At 42.2% G+C, this 13375-nt stretch overlaps 1 protein-coding gene across 3 annotated transcripts in view; it reads left to right on the forward strand.

The window, feature by feature from the left end:
* The window catches only part of acap3a (ArfGAP with coiled-coil, ankyrin repeat and PH domains 3a), a 98714-nt gene that overhangs the window by 77329 nt on the left and 8010 nt on the right, over nt 1–13375 (forward strand). Inside the window, exons 13-24 of one of the 3 annotated variants that reach the window (XM_028582002.1) lie at nt 288–388; nt 1548–1659; nt 3005–3213; nt 5885–5954; nt 6109–6203; nt 6289–6506; nt 7640–7729; nt 8560–8658; nt 9703–9935; nt 10825–10934; nt 12407–12517; nt 12609–12670. In XM_028582002.1, coding sequence (XP_028437803.1) covers nt 288–388; nt 1548–1659; nt 3005–3213; nt 5885–5954; nt 6109–6203; nt 6289–6506; nt 7640–7729; nt 8560–8658; nt 9703–9935; nt 10825–10934; nt 12407–12517; nt 12609–12670 — 1510 coding nt within the window. The remainder of the gene's footprint in view (nt 1–287; nt 389–1547; nt 1660–3004; nt 3214–5884; nt 5955–6108; nt 6204–6288; nt 6507–7639; nt 7730–8559; nt 8659–9702; nt 9936–10824; nt 10935–12406; nt 12518–12608; nt 12671–13375) is intronic. The other 2 variants (XM_028582004.1, XM_028582003.1) reach the window with 2 other exon arrangements.

A 13375-nucleotide genomic window follows, 5' to 3' on the forward strand; every position in this document is an offset into this window, starting at 1 on the left:
GGACATTGAATGTCTTTTAACGTTATAGTAATCTTCACTGAAATCCATCATCACTAACCCGACTGCGTGTTTGTGAGTCAAGAGATCTCTGCTGATATCTGAATACTTAATCTGGAGCCACCTTAGGTCTTTTTTCTCTGAAGAGTGCGTGGTACTCTGAGGCTTCCAACTTCCAGGAAATAAATATCTTATCAAGGAGGAAGAGCAGTTTTATGTCTGTGTTGTGTTTAGGGGTCTTTTTGATCAGAGCAGAGGACTGATGCAGTAGGTTGTTTGTGTGTTAGCAGGATTCTCTGACGGTGGTGGTGGAGGACCTCCGGCTGTGCTCTGTTAAACCGTGTGAGGACATCGAGAGGAGGTTCTGCTTCGAGGTCGTCTCCCCCTCCAAGTAAGACTTAGCTGTCAGATGGATTGCAAAGCAATGTGGTTAATGGTGTCATGTTCCCCAGAGGGTGCGTTGTAATGCCTTCACTTTTCATCTGGGGCCATCATCAGATCAAAGTTTGAACTTGTCTGGTTTTTGACCAAATACCCATTACACTCAGCTGTATGTTGTGTTTAGCGCTAGTTATCATAGCTCTAAGATGGTGAACACGGCACACATTATACCTGCTAAACATCAGCATGTTAGCATTCTAACGCATGTGCCGGAGTACAGCCTCACAGGGGTTCATCTCTACATTTCCAGGGTCCTAAGTTCTTGATACAAACATTACATTACATTAACATTGTCAGAGATTGGTGAGTTCAAATGGACCTTTTTCACAGCAGACATTTAAAATTGATAACCTTAACGATGGCTCAATTCCATCAAGCGTCCAGTAAGCTTTTTCAGTGAGTCAGCATGCACAATACCAGGGCCTCTCCTAAGTGGAATGCAGCCATCATTAATGGCTTTGAATACACCTCTGCTTTTCCTACTATGACATGTCAACATGTCTGCCGTGAAAAAGGTCTATTGCGAAACAACAAGAACAAGGGACATGGACGATAATAATCTGTTCAGCCACTGTGGAGTATAACGTCAGTAGGCTTTCAGCTGTAGGTGGGTAATTTCAACATCTTGACCCAGGGAAACATACATTGAACGTTCGACCATGGGAAAAAACATTGCTGAGGACATAAAACCCTTGAAAGGCCTGTTAATGTGTCATAATAGGAGGATATTGAGCTGGGGAGCAAAGGACCCTGGGAACATAGATACGCTCCCCCCTTACATGCTTGTGGACTCTTTATTTTTCTTTTTTTTTTTTAATTGTACTAAAGTAAATTCTCACAGCACTTCTTTAGCTTATACAGTTCTATATGTGAAACTATGGTTGTAAGTCCCTGACTAACGGTTATAGTCATTTTATTGTCGCTCTTAAAGAATTGGCAATACACCTGAATATGTGTGAAGCCTGTGAATACACTGTATATGCAGAAGAAAACTTTTCTCCTTTTTACGTACAGTGTTTGTTTAGCATTTCACACTAGATTATGCAGATCTGTACAGGAGGAGCATGATTCATGATGGTTATACCACTTTTTATTGTCTGTTTTTACAGGAGCTGTATGCTTCAGGCTGAGTCTGAGAAGCTAAGGCAGGCGTGGATTCAGGCAGTTCAAGCTAGCATTGCCTCGGCCTACAGAGAGAGCCCAGACACCTACTATATAGAGGTATGCCCCAGGTCATGGTTCTTTTCCTAGTCATAGTTAATATTTAATAATAAGCTATTGCACTGTTCAATCCCTGCACTGTTCACTTTTTGCACTACCACCATTGCACCTTATCATGGTCATTGCATCACTTGGTCAGGTCACACCAGACCTTTGTAATCACTTCACCAATTGTTAACTCTTTAAATTTCTGTGAGTGATTTTTATGCATGTGAGATATACGTATGTGTGTATGTGTGTTAGGTGTGTTATGGTTGTCTAAGCTACTGGATGCTTAAAATTATCCTCGGGATGAATAAAGTATCTATCTATCTATCTATCTATCTATCTATCTATCTATCTATCTATCTATCTATCTATCAAGCACATACAGACACGTTAAAAAGCTTGTTTATGACAGTTGTATTGCATTGGTGCAGTTTTGGAAAGTAAAGTACACCAATCAAGTGCTTTACTTAAAGGGGCTGTACTCGATATTACAAAAAAGGTCTGGGATTGCCTCCACACAGCTCTCATAGACCGTTCCCCCAAATTGTCAAATAGCAAAGCTTTGTGATGGCCTTCGGCGTCTGATACCGACGCTCAAGGCACTCACATGCACTAACATGCCCGCGCGGCCAGACCGGCTATCAAAACACAGAGCAGAAGAAGTTAATGTAACTTCATTCTCTGCTCAGGACGCCATTACTCCACTATATCTTTAAATAGCAAATATTAGTTTGAATGTCGAGTACAGCCCTCTTTATGTATAATTACGAGGTACTTGTACTTTATGTAAATATTTTTTGACAATTATGTGCAATAATCTATTAGTTACATGTGTAATATCTGACATTATTGTAGCCTGACATGTTTCAGCCACTTGTTCACTGCTGCTGCTTATGTTCACACTGTACTTTATTTATGTTCAATAGCATATTTATAATCCATTGTATAACAAAAAAATATTTTGAAACCTTTTAACTTATCTTACATTACTTTTACATTACTTTTTATTTCTTGCACTTTAGCTGTTACTTTAAACACTGTTTTTTCTTACTCTTATTTTGACTTAAATTTGACTGTGAGCAACTGCAATTTAACAGAGGGGATAAGTGACGTACTCTAGCTAGCCTGGCTCTGTCCAACGGTGGAAAGAAAATCTGGCAGCACGTCTAAAGCTCACTACTTGACATGTCATATCTCATTTGTTTAATACGTACAAAGAACAAATAACAATGACAATTCTGTGGTCTCAAAAATTATGCAGGGCTTTTATTTTTAATAGATTATTTTGAATAGGGTGGTATTGGTATGGCATTTTTGAAATCCTAATGAATGGCTTATTGTGCGTGTTTATGTTTAGCATTTGGACCGAACGTCCTCTCCGTCCACCAGCAGCATCGATTCGGCCAGTGAGCCGCGGGAGCGCAGCGGGCGCGGGGAGAGCATCCTGCAGCGGATCCAGTGCCTGCCGGGGAACCAGCAGTGCTGCGACTGTGGCCAGGCCGACCCGCGCTGGGCCTCCATCAACCTGGGTATCCTGCTGTGTATCGAGTGCTCCGGCATCCACAGGTTAGAGTCCAAGAAAAAACATTTGTCTCTTTGAGATGACTATAAAACAAATCCAACAGAATGAGCTACCCTACTTTGAACTATGTTTATAGAGGAGGTAGGCCATTCTGATAGATATTTACCACCTGACAGAATGAGGCCACTAATTCAGTCCTTTAGCTATCAAACATACGTACATAAATGTGCACAGTGAAGCTCCAACATTAAAGTAAAGTAACAATTGGCAAAACCAGAGTGGAGGGGGGACTTTAAGGAAAAGATCGGAATACTTCTTCCACCACTGGCAATGTTGCTGTGTGGCTACTGGCACTGAAGACAGGAAGTGGTGCCAACTGTCTCTTACAGGGTGCTGTTAAAGGCAGAGAGCACGTTCTGACTCACACACAAACACACACACACACACACACACACACACACACACACACACACACACACACACACACACACACACACACACACACAGTGGTGGAATGGAACCAGGTACAAATTGTACAAAAGGTACTTTTCATGCCACTTTCTATTTCTACTCCACTACATTTCAGAGAGAAATATTGTACTTTTTACTCCACTACATCAATCTGACAGCTTTAGTTACTTTACAAATTAGGAGTTTTGTACACAAAACACATGTAGTATTATAAAATACAAATAAATACAAATACAGTTTGGATGGTTTCCAGTTTCTAAAATGTGAGGATATTTCTGCATTGAGTACTTTTTTAATTTTCCTGATGATACGTACTTTTACTCATGTAGCATTTTCAATGCAGGGCCTTTACTTGTAGCAGAGTATTTCTACAGTTTGATATTAGTACTGTTACTTATGTAAAGTATCTGAATACTTCTTCCACCACTGCACATACACACACACACATACACACTTCTAAAGGGATTAAAGTGTGGTACGTTGCTTATTGAATCAGGCTTTGATTGAGAGTTTTCATTGAGGGAGGTGAAGTGAGAAGATGAAGAAGCTGAGACACACACAGTGAAGCCACTGAACGGTTTAATTCAGTGTCAGATCCCAGTGAACGTCCTCATCCAAATGTCATGTTCTGTTTCGACACACTCATCAAGCTCCAGGTTAAAAAAATATATATATATATCCCGGACTTTGTGTGTGTTATTTTGAAGTTGCATTTATCCCAAACCCATCCCTGTGTGTTTCCAGCTATTGAATATTCATGTTCCCTTTCGGAGCTCGTCCTCTCACAGTGAGATCACACATCTTGTTTCAATGCAGGGCAACAAAGAGGAGCAACACACTATCGGTGTGTAGTTTTTTTTTCCCCCCGAGTGTGCCACTGTTGCCTGGATACCAGACAGCTTCATCGGTGGAACGTAGTGATTTGCATGACATTAGGAGCGGTTCTTCTCACTTCCCTCAGGATAAAACTCTTGGGATGTTACATCCGTGCAGAAATACAGACCAGGTCACCTACAGTACAACAGCTTAGTGTATGAAAGAAAACTCCTCTCGTTTCCTTCTGATGGCCGCCATCTGTTCTGCCTTCTAGTCAATTCAATTCAATTTTATCTAATAGTGTTAAATCAGAACAGGAGTTATCTCAGGACCCTTTACAGATAGAGTAGGTCTAGACCCGAGATCTTCAACACAGGGTCCGGGTCCCCTAGGGGGGTCCCAATGTTACTGCAAATCTTTTTTTTTATTTTTTGAAAGTTAAATTTTTTAGTACAGAAAAATACTTCGCACATCTACTGTATAACGTGAGACAGGTGCGTCGGAGGGGGATAAGTAAGTCAAAAGTTCCAGAGAAACTTCCCGCACACGGTCTAACTTCCAAAAAATAAATTTTCGGTATTAGACCATTATCAGGCAGAATGAATGAAGGGAGTTTATTTGCAGCTTTTGAATAAAAATCAAAAAATAAAAATGTCTTAAAGGACAAACCGTCCATGACCAGTCGAACGCCGAACGGCGTGCAGCCAGTAACCAGAAACATAGCTCAAGCATGGCGTTTGTCGTTCGACTGCTCCGTCTCTCTCTCTCAAGGGGTCCTTGACTTAAAAAATGTTGAAGACCCCTGGTCTAGACCACACTCTATAATTAACAGAGACCCAACAATTCCTCCCCAAGAAAAAGCATGTGGTGGGACAGTGGCGAGGAAAACTCCCATTTAGGGAGAAACCTCAGACAGACCCAGGTGACAGCTGTCCTACCAGTTAAAGGCATTACAGCCCAAAAACTAATCTTTAAAATAAAAAATAAAAATCTGGTTCATTGATAAGAAGTTGAAGATGCAAGTGTGTATAAAAAAAAAACTTTTGTGGTTCGAAGTTTAACTGACTCCCAAGGTGCATTTCGGCAGGAAACATCCAGTCACAGAGCTTTGATTTCTGGGTCACTTTTTGGATAATTTACAGAGACCCAACAATTCCTCCCCAATAACAAGCATTTGGTGGGACAGTGGCGAGGAAAAACTCCCTTTAAACAGGCAGAAACCTCGGACAGACCCAGGCTACTGGGGGGCGGCCGTCTGCTGCTGCCGGCTGGGACACAGAGACACTGAGAAAACTATACTAGAAAAATATACGGTCCCAACAAAGTACAATTATTTCACCTTCACCTCGAAATGGACATAAACACGGCATATTTCTTTATAGACGGCATATTTCTTTACTTAAAATGTTTTTTTTTTTTTTGTTGCAGGAGTCTCGGAGTTCACTGTTCGAAGGTTCGCTCACTCACACTAGACTCATGGGAACCAGAATTATTGAAGGTACGGTTTTGTCTGGCACTGTCCTTATTTGAATATAAAGCTACAGCTAGGAGAAGGTTAGCCTAGCCTAGCATAGAGACTGGAAGCAGTCTGAAACAGCTAGCCTGGCTCTGTAGAAAAGGAAATCATATCTTTTTTTGTCTTTGCTTTGTAGTTGATGTGTGAGCTTGGAAACAGTGTTATCAACCACATCTATGAAGGCTCATACCAAGAACAAGGTCTAAAGAAACCATTACCGTCCAGTTCAAGGTAGGAGTTCTTTAAATATAGTATTGAAATCTGTTACTACTATTGAGCACTACAAGTCTCTCATGTGTTGCGTGGTCCGTTGCAGGCAGGAGAAGGAGGCTTGGATCAAAGCGAAGTACGTCGAGAAGAAGTTCCTGAAGAAGCTGGGCTCCACAGAGATCCTCATCAACGGAGAGAGGAAGTCCGAGCGGCGGTGGAGCGTGAAGAAGTGTCGGAGACACAACAGCGCCACCATGGTACCCAAAACACGGCGAAGATACCGACAAGAGCCTGGCAGCACCTCGCCGTCCACCCTCTCCTCAGGTACTGGACTCGTGTCTGTTAGGAATGGAGCTTTCTAGTCATGTGCTTCATTTGTTTTTTTATTTACATTGGGTTTCAACTTTGCAACAAAAAGGCCTTAAAAGTATTGAATTTTGTTTACAATGGTCTTAAATACTTTCTTGACCTTTCGTAGGATTCAATTATTTCCCTTTAACGTCATTAATAAATATTTTGCGTGGGTAACGTTTCAGTTGACTTTATTTAGTACTTTTAGTTTCATAGCCTAAAAGAGCTCTACATGCAACAAATATTTTTTTTATTTTATGTTTTTAGAGTACAAACTCACTTCACAAAAATGTTTTATTAAAGTCAAGTAACGTTACTTGGTAAATGCATATTTTTCTTTGGTTTAAAATCCATATTGATGTGGCCGGGTTGGCTCAGTGGGTAGAGCAGGCGCACATATATTTAGAGGTTTATGCCTCGACGCAGAGGTCCAGGGTTCGACTCCGACCTGTGACGATTTCCTGCATGTCTTACCCCCCAAACAACAACAGGAAGTTAGATATTGTAGTTTGCTCCTGCTGACTTGGCCGGTTTTCAACACGGCCAGCAGTTGGAGCTGCAGCAGAGGCTGCGGCACCCATCTCACGGAGGCAATGAAGTGCTTGTTTGCCACAAATTCACAAATTGTATTCCTTCTCTGAGTCATAACTTGGTCAAATCTGAACACACAGACATGATACACATACATCATTGTCCCCCATATCCATCATGAGTAAGCGTCTATAAATCTGCTTGGAAATCAAAGGGAAAAGGTGCTCCTAGTAACTCCAGAACTTAACTGAGAATCATCACGTTTTATGTTTTCTTCAGTATCACAGTGATCCAGTGATTGTTGTCTGTACAGCCACGAGTACATTACAAACAGGATCTATTAATAGCTAATTCGGCATACTTTTAATTGTGCCAAATATGATAAAACAACCTTCTAGTTAGGTAAATTAGAGGCTTAACGCTGTGTCTTGAATGTTAACGTTGATACAGGAGAGGCACAAACTGGGGGCTAGGCGTATATATACAGCAATGGTCCAAATAACTGATGTAGTCCATTATATTAGACAACAGATTTTCTTTGGTGTTCTGACCAGTTCCTTGTGTTTGTCTCACAGCAGCTGCTAAGTTCAGACGGGACTCCCTGTTTTGTCCTGATGAGCTGGACTCTCTCTTCTCCTACTTTGACACAGGATCTGGGCCTCGAAGTAAGCCACTCACTATTTTTTTTGACAGTCTGCGCCAAAAACAATGGCAATGTAATGTACAAGGTACTCATGCCTTTGACTATAGACAGTGAGAGGCTCGAATCAAGTCTCTGTTTTGCATGATTTTGTGTAGGGCTGCACGATGTGAGGAAAATATGTGATAGGCGATAACGCTGTTGAATATCGCAATGACGATATTGCTTGCCGATAATAAAATTTACTCAGTTATACATATATGCTGCTTTCAGTCTTCTGCTAAAATACAACAAGTAGCTTGTAAAATTAAAAAGAAAGAAATGGAAATCATTTTCAACATTCTTTTATTGAACAAATTGAACTTTGGATTACAAATTTTTATATTTTATCTATGGTGGTAACAGCTGTGTGTGTGTGAGTGTGTCTGTGTGTTTGTGTGTCACAATGGGCATTATATTGATGTAGGATTTGTGATGTGTCTTGTTGTTTTGTTAGATGTTGTCATGTTTTTACTGTTGGATTTCAATTGTGTCCCACCTAGGGACTGCAGATGTAAATTAGCCTAAGGCTAACTCTGGTACAATGCATCAAATGGCAACATTTATGTAAACAATTGTACATGCTCCCTAACCAATAAATAAATAATTAAAAAAAATATATAAAATGCACCACTGACGCAAAAAAAACTGAGTGTCTGTCGCGATATGTCGCAGCCTATCACGTTGTGTTTATTGCCCCAGTTGGTATTGCGATGACAATGAATCGTGCAGCCCTAGTTCTGTTGCTTTTAAGCAAGACTGATGAGCCGGAAAGAGACAGCGGTAACTAATGTGTCCATGTTGTGGCGTCTCCCGGTCCGGCAGGCCTGAGCAGCGACAGCGGCCTGGGAGGCAGCACAGACGGCAGCACAGACATCCTGGTGTTTGGCTCCGTGGTGGACAGCGTCACAGAGGGTGAGTCCCATCGGAGGAATGTCTCACAGACGCTCCACAGTGTGGAATTAAGGTCACGTGCAGGGTTGTAATGTAACAACAGTGTAGCGCTCCGTCACTGTATTTAAGCAGAATCTTCTCGTATCTGTACGTTACTTTGTTATTTATATTTCTGAAAAAAGTTCACTTTTAATCCGCCACATTTCCTAAATAATATGTATGCTTTTACTCTGATACATTTCCCCCTGAGCATCTTTGTTACTCATTACTACAAAAATCTGTTAGACTGCAGAAAAAGCAGGTTTGGCAAATCATTGCTCCTACAAAGATTGCCAAAACTAAAGAAGGCTCTGCCACCTACGTTACAGAAAATGTCAAAGTCATTTTCTGGTAAGATACTTGTACTTTTACTCAAGTATTCAAGTAGAGATGTTCCGATACCAATACTAGTAAGGGAAAAGCCTCCGATACTGCGTAAAATGCTGGTATCGGTATCAGAAAGTACTGTTGTTGGGCGCCCAGATAGCTCAGTTGGTAGAGCGGGCGCCCATGTGCAGAAGTTTACTCCTCGACGCGGCGGGCCCGGGTTCGACTCCGACCTGCGGCCCTTTGCTACATATCATTCCCCCCCTCTATCTCCCCTTTCACGTTTTCATCTGTCCTGTTGAATAAAGCCGAAAATGCCCAAAAAATAACAAGTAGTTAATGCACCCATCCAATACCATGTAATTTAGCCCCAATGAAAATCTACTATAAAGGAGTTTATTTATGTTCATGTTCCGTTATGACTGACCGTCAAACTGGATAGTAAAAGAAACGACAATAGCAATGATATCACATCCATATGCAGTTACAGTAGTAGTATATTGCTGTTAAAACATAGTCAAATATATGTATTTTTTTAACACTTGTACCGGATCAGTACTCGGCATCAGCCGATACACAAGTTCAGGTATTGTAATCGGTATCGGGGAAGCAAAAACTGGTATCGGATCCATCTGTGCTTTCAAGTACTTTGTACCAGACTTGTCCTGTGAGTACTGAGTGTCCTGGCCCTGTCCTCAGAGTGTGAGGTGTCGGAGGACTCGAGCGGGGAAGCTGAGCTGGAGGCGGAGGCGGAGCCGGAGAAGTCGGACCCCGAGGACACGAGGGACCTTCATCCCGGAGCGCTGCTCTGCAAGGCCTCCAAAGCCCGCAACCTGCCCGTCATGGCTGACGCCCTAGCCCACGGGGCCGACGTCAACCTGGTCAACGACGAGGACGAAGGAAAGACGCCTCTCATACAGGCCGTGATCGGGGTGAGTCAGTCAGTCAGGCGCCTGGCGCGGGGCCAGAAATGAGTCCCAATAGGAAGGCATCTCAGTTCAGGTTTTAGTGACGGAACAAAGAGACGTGAAGACATCGAGGTCAGCTCTGAGCACGTCTCAACCTGTGGAAACCGTTGTTTAACGTCTCGAGGAGCTTTGTCAACTCTGGGAAAATAACCCTAGTGATGTCATCTAGGTGCTGTGCAATAATAGAATTTTTATCGCGGTTATCGCAAAATGCAACCTCTTTCCAAAAGTCATTGAGTAATCGTGTAAAATAATCGATTCACCAATCAGGGAGGATGTTTCGAACTGTAAGATGTTATTGAGGTGCATTGTGGGAAATGTAGGATGCAGTGTTTTCCAGCTTGACCCATACCAAAGCCTAAAAGTCAGGATATCTCATCCACTACTGCGTTGATTTTGACCTTTCTTTTTTTTTTTTACAGCTTTATGGAAGTACAATAACAAATTGCTGGGAGTACTTACTTTAAATAAAATACCTCATCCTAATGTTGTGGTCAGTGAGGCCAATGAGGGATGTTTTTTTAGGATGTATGCCAAAGAGGAGGAAGAGATTTTTGTTTCAGACGCCGATAATACTTTTAAAAGTGTGAGAGAATAGCAAGCAGAAAATCTTTTGTTCTGCGTCTGTTTCGGTGACATTTTGCAGTATTCAGTGGATAATGAGTTGATTTATCATCAAATATCATTCAATTATTGACTTTGGCAAAGATCAATTCCCTCCAAACCACATCAAAACGGCACGTCGGCAGCTGGAAATGTGTGAATACCCATCTTTAAGTACAGCTCACTGCTAAAAATGAATAGCAACATTTCATTGTCAGTCTTGCAAACTGGTGTTGTCGCTTTATTTTAGGGTTCACTGATTGCCTGCGAGTTCCTGCTCCAGAACGCTGCTGACGTCAACCAAAGGGACGCAAGAGGGAGGGGCCCCCTGCATCACGCCACATATCTGGGACACACGGGGTGAGTCACGGGGGCTGGGAGTTCGCTGTTTACTCCAGGCTGCATTTGGAGCGCTTGGAACCACATCTCACTGAGTTTCAATGTCAATAAAACATGCTTTGTTTAAGGCACAATGGGCTTCATGCAAGATCTGCTCGTACTGTACAAAGTGGTGACATTTACCAATGTTCTCATACCGAAAATTTCCTCTTAGGTATAAACGCAAATTCACGAGTGGTCCATACGTGTCGTATGAGTCATGAACAGATAGTCTGCCTCTTCACAGGGGGAAGACGCTTGACTTAAGAATTAAAGGGCCTACCTAACACCCAGCGCAGCGCAAAGCCCGACTCAAGTGTCTACTACTACTGTAATGCAGTTTCTCAGCTGCATCAGGGTCTAGTATCCTCTTCTGTTTCACCTGAGAGTGTAACATCACTAACTGTAGGCTATAATAAATTATTATCTTGTCTAATATCGCATATGAGTCTTTGCTTTAGAAAGACGTTTTGTAGCCTCTAATGTCAAACCATTCCTTCTTTATGTCTTTATTATTTATCACATTGTTTCATTATTTTGAATCGTATTATACAGATTTTGTTTTGTCCCGTCTGGAAATTAGCTTGCAGCAGAAATTACAAGGCATTTTTTACAACATAAAGACAAGAAAACAAGAAAAAAATGGCCATAATTTTAGACATAGACATCACTACACGTGACATAGACCAGGACACTCATGCATGGAGGGAAGAGGAGAGGTCCAGACCAGCTGGGAAAACAAAAAAAAGTTTTCTTTTTGTCAGCTGATTCCCGACTGCAGGACTAGAAGCTCTGCAGTGTGGAATTCTGCTGTTTTTTTACTCTTCTGGGACATTTTTGTGAATGAAACTGTGCAGAGCAGACAGCCTTATTTGGCCATTTCAGCAGCGTAGATTATGCTGAGGATCAAATCTCACAAACATGCACCTCACCGGCTGACATTCATCAGGCTAAAACTAGTGATTTCCAACCAGTTGATGCAGTTAAGAGACATTTCGGATAAGAATACTGTATGAAAATGCTCTCGCATTAGGCCCATCGTCTCCAGCTGCCTCTTTGGATCACAGTGCAGTCGTGGAAGAAGTATTCAGATCCATCACTTCAGTAAAAGTACTAATACCGCACTGTAAAAATGTTACAGTGCTCTGTTACGAGTAAAAGTCCTGCATTGAAAATGTTACTTACATAGAAGTATGTAAGTATCGTCCGGAAAATTGACTTAAAGTATTAAAAGTAAAAGTACTCAATGCAGAAAAATCCTCACAAGTGTGACGATCTGATTGGATGTGCGCTGGCTGTGATTGACCTGATTGGATGTGCGTTGGCTGTGATTGACCTGATTGGATGTGCGTTGGCTGTGACTGATCTGATTGGATGTGCGTTGGCTGTGACTGATCTGATTGGATGTGCGTTGGCTGTGACTGATCAGATTGATGTTTCTCTGGTATTTTCAGGCAGGTGTGTTTATTCCTAAAACGGGGAGCGACACAGAACGACGGCGATGAGGACGGCCAGGACCCTTTGAGTATAGCTGTACAGCAAGCCAATGCAGATATAGTCACACTGTATGTTCATTTTTTTTTATTTATTTTTTTTCTCCCTCATTATATTCTCCAGCTTAGATGATTTTAAACCCCTCTTCCTCCTTCCCTTCAGGCTGCGTCTGGCCAGGATGAACGAGGAGATGCGGGAGTCGGAGGGACCCTTTGGACAGCCAGGTCAATACCCAACCAGCAGCCCCACTGAGCAGCAGTATAAGAAATGCATTCAGGAGTTTATCTGTCTCAACATAGCCCAGTGCTAGACTCAAGTCCAGTCAGGTTTAAACTACAGTGTAAACCAGTGCAGGGGGGGTGCCAGTAAACATGGGACTGACTGAGAGAGACCAGCTTCAAGCTTGTTTTTCTCACTCACTGGATTAACTTCTTCTCCACATCAGATCTATCAGAATCTTTTCCTCGTCTCCCCAGCACGGTGGGCTGAGTTTAGACCACAGCAGTCAGCTCCCTCACTCAGGATCACGCAGGAACGCCGTATTAACCTCCTGTTAAATGATGTCACATTTGACCGACTCGACTTTGTCTGACGGTTGCCAAAATCACAATCATTCGCACAGTTGGGAAATCACTGCCAGGGAAGGGGTTAGCCACTTTAAAAAAATGAATAAATAAAGATTATCCAGCAGCACTATGGTGAAGAAATCAGTAGGCCGCCGATAAAGTCATCAGCAGTGTATTCTCTTTTATTTGGAGGGTTTTCGAGGGGGACAGGGTGCTCTGAACCAAAGACCTGCCACAGCTCATTTGTCCCAACAATTCTACGTTTTGATTTCATCAATGTCCCTTGAGTTGTTGCAAAAGTGGGAAAGAGCTATTTTGGGCGCCCCTTGTTATGGAAGTAAAAGTCCCATTCATGTTTCCCAT

Source organism: Perca flavescens, chromosome 7, assembly GCF_004354835.1.
Source record: "Perca flavescens isolate YP-PL-M2 chromosome 7, PFLA_1.0, whole genome shotgun sequence".
NCBI lineage: Eukaryota > Metazoa > Chordata > Actinopteri > Perciformes > Percidae > Perca > Perca flavescens.